We start from the raw sequence: 12,230 nt of genomic DNA, 5'->3' as shown, positions 1-12,230 counted from the left end.
AGAACTTTACTGATGATGTTAAGAAATCTATACAATACAAAAGTAGAGGTTTTTCCTGAAGCTGGCTTTACACTAGCTGAGTTATCATCTGAGTTGAGCAACTAAAACATGTTCAGGGAGTATTCAAATGATTTCTACTAGCTTCTCAGACGAAAAGTAAATGCGAACATTACAAAATAGATGGTTTATGGAAACTCGGATCACTTTAAACCACTGTCATAGCCATCAGGGGCCAAACAAACCTCTAAATAACACGAGAGCCAATGAATTTCATTAAAATGATCAATAAAGAAACAAAAATCACCATAAATAGCTATGTAGAGCAAAAGAGAGTGAATAATATAATATTATTATCCATGTTACATCTTCTCTTTATGCCGACCATTGCTTTAAACTGAAAACTAAACAACAAACTCCGATAAAAGCGCAGATAGTGACAAATTAAATGAGTTTAAAAAAGTGTTCGGCACTCATACGCAACAGAGGCCGAACAAAATAGTTTATATGTAAACAACACAAATTGATCAATTAAATCAAATAATTTTATTCGCGGAATTAACTAAGCCCAAAAGGGATTTATAAATATTTATTTTTTATATTTTAATGGTATTTTTAAAAGTTAACCAATGCGGGCAATAAAATAATTTTAGTTAGAAATAAAAGTAGACTATTAATACAAACAAACTCAGCAAAAGTTTTAAAAAAGTTAGCTTCTAATTTGTTTTATAAGCTTTTGAAGATGAGCTATATTTGAAATTTTTACATTTTTTTAAAATAAATTAAATTTTTTTTTAATAAATATTTAAAACTAGAACAGAAGCCGAACCAAATAGTTTATTTAATTTTATTCGGAAATGGAATTAACTAGGCCCAAAAGGGATTTATAAATCTTTCTTGTTTCATACTATTTGCCCTTAAAAGTTATCCAATGAAGTGAATCAAATAATTTTAGTTAGAAATAAAAGTAGACTATTAATACATTCAAACTCACTAAAAGTTTTGAAAAACATAGCTTCTAATTTATTTTTATAAGCTTTCGATTTTTAAAATTTTCGATTTTTTTTTAATAAAAACTTAATTTTTAAAACTTAAAAGCCGGCAAATGAAAAATTATAGCAGATCTGCTCACTACTTTTGTTTTAAGATGATAAAAACTTCATAATTTTGTATTGAAAAGAAAATTATTTATGAAAATAGAGTCATAAATTATGTTTAAATAACCATTATTAATAATTCTACACAAAATTTTAATATTTTGAACATTAATGGAATGTTAAAAATGGAGGCCAACAAGTTTGTCTTTGAAAAAGAACGGTTACTTTAATTTTATTACAGTATTTAAGCTTAGAACTAGGGTAAACTGCCAATACATAAGAATAAAAACGACAGGGCTGCTATAAAAACTAAAATAAAAAAGCCACACCTTATAAACAAAGCAACAAGTAGAAAATTAGCTAAGACCCCAAGAATTTTATTATTAATAAAATAAAAATAATAAGAATTTTTCTTTAATTTAAAAATTATGTTTCAAAACTACAAGCAATTAAATATTTATTGTTCATATTGTTGTAGTCCTTCCTACGCATATCTATAAATTCATTAAATCTTTAATTTTAATTGTTTTTTTTTATTATTTTCTTACAGATTTTGTGACATTTAAACATTTGTAGCCAATCAGACTACAAAGTTAAATAGCAAACAGCAACAACAAAAATTATATCAACGCCCACCATAATCAAATTTGAAAACTACCACCATCAAAAAACGGCAACAATAACAACAACAATTTGAATATTGTATTATTGAAACGCCATACTAGTAGAAAACACCAAAAACAAAACAACGACAACAACAAAAGTGCTAAAAAGGCGTTTAAATCAAGCATTTGAAGTAACACGTCAGTCTGTCAGCAACTCTATAACGGTTGTTATCACACAGAACAACAAACAATTCCACAATATCACAATACCCATCAGTGTGTGTACAACGCAACGCACAACCAATCAGAACTAAAAAATTAAAAAAAAAAAAAACATACAGAAATAATAAATAAAATACCGACGCCATAAACCCCCAGATTAATCATTCTTATCAGTTTGATTAAAGCAAAAAGCAACAAATTCTAATAACAAAACAAATAAAGAACAATTAGAGTGTGTGTGAGGAAAGAAGTGTAATAGAGAAAAAATAAAAGAGTATTAAAACAAAATAAATACCTACAAAACACAAACAATTACACTAATACCATTATAATAACATAGAGAGTACATAGCTCAATCATACGCAAGTACATACATACATTTGTACAAACATATAGCAGAAAAAAAATAGAGTAAATTATAACGGTTTAACTGTGAGATTTACACGACAATTGTGAGTGAGCTTGATTTAACTGTTTGTTTGTTTGTTTATTCGTTTCTATATCGTCGTCTATCTTCAATAACATCTGTGTGCGTGTGTGTGTTTTTGTGATTTTGTTTGTGTGTGAAAAGTAGAAAAAACAACAAAAAGGCAACAACAAAAAGTAGTAAGACAAAAAAAAAAGCACTAAGCACCATGTTCGCTGTAATGAGAATCGACAATGATGACTGCCGGTCGGACTTTCGTCGCAAGATGCGTCCGAAGTGTGAGTTCATTTGCAAGTATTGCCAGCGGCGTTTTACCAAACCGTACAATTTAATGATACACGAACGTACCCACAAATCACCAGAAATCACATATTCCTGTGAGGTCTGCGGCAAATATTTCAAACAACGTGATAATCTCAGACAACACAGGTGAGTTTTCAACTACATATCTACCAACTATATATACTAAAAATACACCAATATTTATAGATTTATTTAAATAGTAATTGAAAATTGTTGACAATTTTTTTTTAAAAAAAAAGTTTTGTAAACACTAGAAATTTTAACTAAAAACAAACCTAAAACTATTTTTAATATCAAGTGAAACAAGTAAGAACATTAAGCAATTAAAATTAAAGTAACTCCTAAAATTTACTGGCACAACCACGTGCTTTTTTTAAAGTTAAAAAACAAATATTCAAAACATCAAATGTGTTAATGGGAAAATATAAAAAATCTATTTTAATAAGATTTAATTATATTCTTCAACTTGGTTTACAAAATTTTCCCGGAAGTTGTCATAATTTCTTTAAAAAAACCCTAAATAAATCGGGATTTGTTATTACAAATTCATAAGAAATTAACAAAGATTACTGAACAATAAGAGATTTTAGATGGCAATTTTGCTGAATTTTGAAAAATATCTGTCTTCTACTTGAAAGCAATCAAATGGAAATACATTTTGATCAGAAGTGCTGCCTTTATTTCAATTAGAAACTTATATGTCTCCTTAATAGAAGTACTTCTCGGCAGACTTTGGTTCTCAGCACAGTTTTACCCACAATTCTAGAACAATCAGACAGACATTTAAGATCACAGCTGTTTAATTTTTAAAGATTTTACTATTCTACTTGACAAATTTCTATATTTTAAAGGGAAAATATACAAATGAAATCCTGCATTGATTTCATTATGATCAGAAATGGACCCATTATTTCAATAAGAAACTTTAAATGTATAATTTGAAAACCCGTTTTAGACAATATTTATTAATTTTTAAAGATTTTACTCTTCTACTTGACAAATTTCTAATTTTTAAATGGAAAACATACAAAACAAATCAATGGAGCTAAATTTTGGCCAGAAATGGACCCATTATTTCAATAGGAGACTTTAAAAGTATAATTTGAATGGATTCCAATTGATTCCAGATATTAGAGCGTTTTAAATTTTGTGAAATGTTAGTCATGTTGAGGGTGGCGTAACAATGGATTGCGTCACTTGATTTAAATAAATAAGGTATCATCTGATAGATTTTAAACTTATCTCCATTTCTAAATATAAACTAAATCCATATTATATATGGTTTACATATTATAGCACTCCAAAGTTGACGCCTTTTCAAAGTGAGTCACATTAAAAGTGACATAAGTTTGAAAAAAACATGTGATTTAAAGAAAACAGACTTCATTTAAAAGATATGAATTTGATTTATATTATTCCAGCAAATTATAACAAAGCTTTGTAGTACATGCAAATTATTCAAGTAATTAATTTTGATTAATTCATAATTTCAAAACCTTTCTCAGTAATTTCTCTTCAATATTAATGAAATATTTGGATATATGTACTACTCTTAATGAACTATGTTTTAAAATTAACATCTTAGTTGCATATTTCTCCTAATTTTTAGCTCTTAAAAAATACTAGTTTTTTGAAAATTTAAAAAATTGGGACATGTTTAAGCCTGCCTTACTTTGGCACGTTATATTTGATTAAAACTAAATATGTTTCATTTGAATAATGTTAATTTGTTGTGTATTATTCTAGAAAATTAGAACATAACCTTTAAGTTTAAACGAAATATTAAGTAATTAGTTTTGTTTAAAATTCTGTAATTTCAAAATCATTTTGTGCAATTGCTATTACTTCCATTTTAATGAAATTCAATAGAAATATTCTATTGATAATGACCTATCATTTAACATAAGATTTAAATTCTTAATGAACATAATACTTATTTTATATAGGTTTAAAAATATGATTTTTTTAATTTTCTTTTAAAAATAAAACATTTTGAAGAATGCTTAACTTTAGGAAGGTTTGTCTGATTTCAACAAATAATATATCAGCTAAAAGTCTCTTATTTTTAATATGTTTTTATGGTAAAATAAACCCAAAATAACTTAATATATGGGCCAGTATTCAGTTTCCCCACAGGCTTATATTTGGAAAAATATTTAGCATTTCATCAAAATAGTAAAATTTTTCGAATTAGTTTTTTAAAGTAGCTTGAGTTTGTTTAACTTGACAGGTTTTAAAATCACTAAAAAGTCTTAAGAGTTTCAGTAGATACTAGAAAAAGTTCTTACTTGTGAACCTTTTTATAAAAATTATATAAACAAGTTTGTTTTTAGTTGATTTTAGTGGTTTCTAACTAATTAATTAGTCTTAATACCTACTAAATACATTATTACATTATTATACACTTATATTTATCTCACTATTTACTTAATTGTTTACTGGTAGTGAGTTAATGGGCTTTATGAAATATGCTTAATCTTTATTTTTCTCTTCTTTTTTTTTCTATTTTAGATGTAGTCAGTGTGTCTGGCGATAAATTCTCTTCTCTACTATATATATTTTGTTGTAAAGCACCATGTATTTTTTTTAAAAATAATTGTCACCACTTATTTACCACGCACTTTACATATGTATACATAAACAAACACAGCAAAAACAACAACAACAATAATAATGATAAAAAACAACAACAATAATAATAAACACCTTTAAGTATTTCACAATAATTTTGGATAAAAAAAAAACATAAAAAAAGATAAATAGTTTATACTCTAAGTAAAATCAACCTAAATGCACTATTTTACTACACTACATACAATATAAAATCAAAACCCCCAGCACCCACAACAACACATAAACAACAATATGTCAAAAAAAAGAAACCCATTTAAAAGAAAGCATAAACAACAACAACAACGCCTTGCATGCCTGTTTATATCTCGAATGAAGATGAATCGAAACCTGGTTCAATACCCACCAACTTACCACCTTGGTGGCTTTGTTAACTACATACAAGTATTTTGCTGTTTGTAGAAATTAATAGAGAAAAGCTAATCTAATGGTGACAAACCTGATGATCATGATGAAGATGAATATGACGTTGCTTAAGGTGGGTGGTGGTTTGTTATTCTAAACCATGGGTGAAAGTGTGTTGTTATTTTTTTTTTTGGTTTGATTTTTATTTCATCTGTCAAAAGGTGATGGTTTCATTTGACAACAACACTCTGTTGATGACATAAAGTCTCACAGGGGAATATATATTGATGGCTTTAAGAGGGCGTTTATTATGGATGTTTTATGGCTTAAAAACACTTGGTTACACAACACACGCTTAAAAACTATGTATATACTGTCTGCGAAGAATACTAAATCAATATAATAAACACAGCAATATCTCCCATATACATCTTAAACATTAAAAACAAAAACCCATTTAAATCTTCTTTGAATATTTACACAAATATTCCTAAAGCAAGACATTAAAAAATAAAGAAAAATCAACTGAAAAAATATAAAAATAATGCGCAGGCGCATTAAACCATCTACAAACAGCAAAAACAACAAAATAAATATAAATAAAATTTGAAAATAATTTGTTTACAGAACCATACATCCATAACCAACAACAGCAACATCATCTGCCTGCCTGTTAATATTAAAATCCCCCCGCAATAGAAACCTGATCCTCTCCACTAAACATTATCTTTACATTTACAACATTATCCCTACATAATAATGACATCCAACCAGATTTAGGTTGTTCAAAAAAAAGCTGCTAAAAATCTTGCCTGTATTCTTTTAAATATGTAATAATATAATAATAATAAACATACATATATTTATATACAAACCCCACAAAAATTATAAAAACAAACAAAAAAAATAAAATAAAATAAAAATAATTATAAATATAAAAAAGTATTACTGTTGATATGTACATTTCTTTTACTACATAACAATTTCTCTCCCCTATAAATTTCCGTTTTCCCCTTTATACTTTTCCCAATACTCCTACAATTGGTTTTACTATTTTATTTCATTTCTCTATTTTTATAATAAAACATTCCTCTTTCTCTGTCAACTTTTAGTAATTAATATTGAATTATTATTTCTTTTTATATAATTAAGTTTTTAATTTTAATTGTCATCACAAATAAATAAATGAATAAAATATTAAAATAAAAAACATAAACTACACAAATGCCTTAATAAATATTTAAACAAATCCTTAAATTTGTTTAGGTTTCTTTAAAAAAAACAATACAAATAACAAAAAAACAATAAAAATTATACTTTAACCTTAAAAAAATAAAAAGTTTAATACATAACTAAAATATACATTCAAAGTGTCTATAGTAATGTTAATTTTAATTTTTACTTTAATTTTATTATTATTATTATTTTCTGTTTAATTGTAATAAGTTTTCATTTTGTAAATTTTATTATTTATAATTATTTACTTAAATTCAAAATTTAAAACATTTTAAAAATAATAAAAAAAATCCAAAAAAAAAACAGCTGAGAGTTTTTATTATTGAAAAGGAAATAACGAGTCTTTTTTCTGAATACCGAATTTCCACGATTTTTCTGGAAACATTTTTTACCAACATTTATTTTGCTATTTCCCCACTGTGCATTGTTATATTCTCCCACCCTGTCCTGGCTCTTTATACATATATTCGCTTCGCTACACCAATCATATGCAAATTAATTTTATGTACATGATTTCAACAGTTTTACAAGTTTTTTTTTGCAATATTATAGTCACAGTAACCATTTGTGGTAACCATAATATGGATAATTTACGATTCATATCATTGTATCAAACACATATATGGTTACACTAAACAACTATACATGTTTGTGACAAAAATTTATATGATGAACGACTTATCATGTTATGGCATTCCCACGACAGCCGGTTCTACGCACCGGAATGACACGAGTTCACTCGCCCAAGGGCTGTCAACTCAGCAATCACTGCTGCTACAACAACAACAAGAACAACCATGTTATGTTGCTCTCGGCTTATGGATATCATAATCTGAGATCAACATATTCATCATAAAAATGGTTGTCACAAACATATACTTGTTTACTGTAATATATATGGTTGATACAATCATGTGAATGGTTGATACAATCATGTGAATAGTAAATTAACCATTTTATAGTTACCGCAATCATATAAATAGTTACTGTGACTATAATATGGTTAAAAAGCTGGTAAAAATGTTGAAATGGTTACAGTAAACATGCACAACTATATTTAAAAGTACCACTAATTCTCCCATGATATAATAATAAAAAAGTACCATCAGGAGAAAAAGTACCAATTTCCATTTTCACTCCTGAAATAATGTAAAATTTTAATTTTCAAAATACCTACACAGAGAAAACAGATTCGTGCTTGCAACCGAATTTGTTGCCAATCGAATGATTCTATCTTAGTGACCGAATTTTACAGTTGTGGCTACAATATTTTGGAATGGGTAGATAAAGTTTGGTTGCCTCAACTGAAAGTCTTCTTTATCAATTGACTTTCTGTTGTTAGAACTGAAAAATTCTATATGTGCAACCGAATCATTCGATTGGCAACAAATTCGTGTACACAGAGAAATCAGATTCGTGATAGCAACCGAATTTGTTGTCAATCGAATGATTCGGTTGCACACATAGAATTTTTCGGTCCTATTAACAGAAAGTCAGTTGATAAAGAAGAATTTCGGTTGACACAATCTAACTTTTGTTCCTCCTTCCAAAATGTTGTAGCCACAACTGTAAAATTCGGTCACTAAAGTGGAATCATTCGATTGGCAACAAATTCGGTTGCTATCACGAATCTGTCATACAGATATGCCTCCAACGATTCAAATCTGATTTGTCTGCAAGGTATTTCAGTTTTATATAATCAAATAGGAGTGATCACATTTCGATTTCTTTTTTTCAAGAATCGCAGTACATATTAAAATCACGGTACATATTTACAAATTTATAAACGATTTAAAATATTTGAATTTTTTTGCACTAAAAATCGATTTATAATATAAAATACGAGTGATCACAGATTAACTATATTTTTCCTAAAATAAGAGTATTTACGAAGTTATTAACGATTTAAGATGTTTGAGTTTTTACACTAATCACAGAATCAAATTAGCGATCACTATTGATTTAGATTGGATTTATCTACACTTTCACAACATTGGAGTGATAATTTCGATTGGATTGATAATTTCGGGAACACACCTCTTAATTCCCGTTGAAATGATATTCATATTATTATACCGTTCACCATGAGTGAGTGACAAGGAAATACATAAGTTTGTCATTCCGTTTGTAATTTCTACATTTTTCATTTGAGACCCCACATCCGGATCGTTATAAATAGAGGAGTCGATATAACCATGTCCGTCTGTATGTTGTTCCGTAGCACCCAAATAAAATAAATGATACATGATTCCTACATCAATATATCTGCTATATATCCTGTTCGGTTGCAATTTAAAATTGAGAAAATCGTTCCACTGATGGCTGAGATATAAGAAAAAAACCGGGCATATTTTTGATCTATATATGGATTACTAAGTCATTAATATTGAAAATATTTTTAAATTTTTAAAAAAATTAAAAAAGAAAAAATAATTTTTGCCATCACCCAGCAAAAACTTTACTTACTTAGTAAGCCAGCAAGTAATATTGGAGCCAAGGCATAACTACTTATTATTTGACTGAAACACTACTTACCTTTGTTCGAGATTTTTAAAAAATTCATGGGTCAAGCTTACAAATGTACTTACAATCAGTTGAGAAATAAGTAGTAAATTCACAACAAGAATATGTAGCTAAAAAAAAACACAAAAAATATTGCCTTGTGTGGGAATCGAACAGTCACATTATTTGCTTGTGTTTGATAGTCAAGCTGCTAACTCACTGCTCCATGTGCGAGTTATTTTATTGTAAGGTAACAATAGTTTTAACATCAACATATAAATGAATATGATATGAACAAAAAAAATGAATGGCTTTGACAGGTGGCGAACCACTAACCTCCCGTTTTCCAGTCAAACACACTAGATAGCTGTGCTAAATGCAAAAGTTCATTACCAGCCTGTATAAAAATAAGTACTTATTCTAGTAAATAAAATAATGTGCTGGGTAACCACCACTCCTTACAAAAGAATGCATGAAATAACTAGTTGTCATTACAAAAATTCACTAAATTTATGCTGGGCACATTCTTTTCACTAATTTTTTTTTAGACAATTTTGAAAAAAAAAATTTTTTAAATTTTTATTTTAATTTTGTTTATCTAAAAATATTTAATTTTATCAAAAATATCTTCATAATTTCGAATAATCGTAAAAAAAAACAAAAATAAATAATATTTTTACATCTTAGTTGTTATTTTTTTAATAAGTAAAGAGATTGATTTAAAAGATACGATTTGAAATTTATTTCCATGTTTATTGGTAGTAAAAATGTACCAAAATACAGTTTTAGCCGTTTTATCACCTAAAAGGTTCGAATTTCAAAGAAGTATATAAAAACCATTTTAAATTTTGTATCTATTTTAGTTTACTGAATTTAGTTGTTTTTACCCCATAAACTTTCGAATTTCCAAAAATCCCTTCTTAGTGGATCTACATAGAGTGAGGGGAACTTGTAATCCAAATTTCATGTCTCTAGCTTTTGGCATTTGGGCAGGTCAATGTTGAATCAGTTAGTTACTCAGTAACGTTACTCTTTTCCAGAAATAGGGTCATTCCGTTTGTAACACACAAAATATCAACATTTTAAATTAACCGGTTCGCAAAAAACCGAGATTTCGAAAAAAACGGGTTTTCGGTTTACCGGTTTATAAACACTACAGTATATATATTCTTGGTCCTCATAAGACTCTAAGACGATCTAGCTATGTCCGTCCGTCTGTCTGTCTGTTGAAAACACGATGGGGCCCAAACAAAAGGAGCTAGCTGGCTAAATTTTCCACAAATACTCTCTGTTGATAAATGTCCCCTGGAATACTGTTTGACAAATATATCAGCCAAATATTTTATTGTCACATATTGATGGATGGTATACAAGATTCGGCAAAGCCGAATATAACTCCCTTACTTGTTTTTAGAAAGAGTTTTTTCCAAAACAAATTATGCATTGGAATCCGAGAGGTGAATTGAAACAATTCAGAAGAAGTCATTGTGATCCATTCTGGGTCCTTATGAAATGACCGTCTGTCTGTTAAAGACATGATAGGGCCTACAACGAAACACTTAGGAGGATGACATTTTCCTCAAATTATTATTTGTTGAGAAATGCTTTGTATTTAAAATGGGCAAAACCCATCAAGTAGAATCGGAGTTATGGACCTAAATGCGAGACATTGCAGGTTAGAATTGGACAGTGATTTCTCTTAGCACCCATACAAATATCTTCACGGAATATGGATCCATGATACATACATGTCTGTAGAATAATTAGGTATTGAAACTAGGCAAAATCTGATAAAAATAAATGTTTTTATACAATATGTATAAAATCGGTGTCAGGATTATATTGATGATGGGCTTATAAGATTCGGCACAGCAGAAGTTTCATATCGAAATAAATCACGCGAATTAATTGGCGATCGGTATATGATTTAACTGAAAAAAGTTTAATATAAAATAAATCACACCACTTAATTTGATGGCGTTTAGTAAATTTAAACAACGTTTTAAAATCAAATTTTTTTATGGAAATTTAGCTTTAAAACATTGTTTAAATTTAAAATTTGTTTATGAATACGGGGGTAAAAATCGATAATTTCAAGGCAATTGTCAAAAAATTACAAAATTTGGAACTGAAAAACATATCAGAAATATATGTACATATGTATGTAGAAATTTCCACTATGTAGGTGGCAGAATATTTCCTGAAGGAAAGAAAATATACATACATTCCTTTTTTTCTGTTTACACAAATTTCAGATAACAATTTTAGTTATTTAAACTCCATTAACTAATAAACACGTACGTATGTATCCCTTTATAAACACAAATATTAACTATTAAAATGTGAAGTTTCAATTGCCCAAATGTCTGCCTAGAGAAAATAGCAAATCATAATTTAGTTTTTATCTCCTCAAATTATATATGATTGTGATTGTGGTGGAGTTTTTTTTTGTGTTCATAAAAGTGACATGACTTCAATTAAGATTTTATGAGGGGTATTTATAGAAAGAATTCACTGGAATTTTTAATTTAAAGAGAAGCCGATGTTTGGATGTGTAAAGACTTGTCATAAAGTAATTAGAGTAGATTTAATATTTTTTTCTTTTTTTTTGTTGATATTTTTGTACCTTTAACAATGTAAACAACTACACATATAAAATAAATGACAAGAACGTCAAATCAAAGGAGCCGAAATCTCAATAAAACTCGTAACATTTACACAAAACTGAGCTATACACACCCAGGAGATATGAAGGGAATTACTTTAAAAAACTCACGTATGTATATATGGAGCACTTAAGTACATAATAAGAGTAAGTACTTATTTAATAATCCATCATGTAATAAAACAACATAAACAATTAAC

At 27.9% G+C, this 12,230-nt stretch overlaps 1 protein-coding gene across 1 annotated transcript; it reads left to right on the top strand.

Annotated features, from left to right (window-relative positions):
• The first annotated feature begins 2,290 nt into the window (after window positions 1-2,290).
• Window positions 2,291-7,166, top strand: drm (drumstick). Its single transcript, XM_065501408.1, has 2 exons — window positions 2,291-2,777; window positions 5,163-7,166. The coding sequence occupies exons 1-2, from the start codon at window positions 2,557-2,559 to the stop codon at window positions 5,185-5,187; spliced, it is 246 nt and encodes an 81-aa protein (XP_065357480.1). The 5' UTR covers window positions 2,291-2,556; the 3' UTR covers window positions 5,188-7,166.
• Window positions 7,167-12,230: the final 5,064 nt, after the last annotated feature.

The sequence above is a fragment of the Calliphora vicina genome, chromosome 2, assembly GCF_958450345.1.
Source record: "Calliphora vicina chromosome 2, idCalVici1.1, whole genome shotgun sequence".
NCBI lineage: Eukaryota > Metazoa > Arthropoda > Insecta > Diptera > Calliphoridae > Calliphora > Calliphora vicina.
The sequence above is the reverse complement of the archived record's forward strand: the minus strand, read 5'-3'. Positions and strand labels throughout refer to the sequence as shown.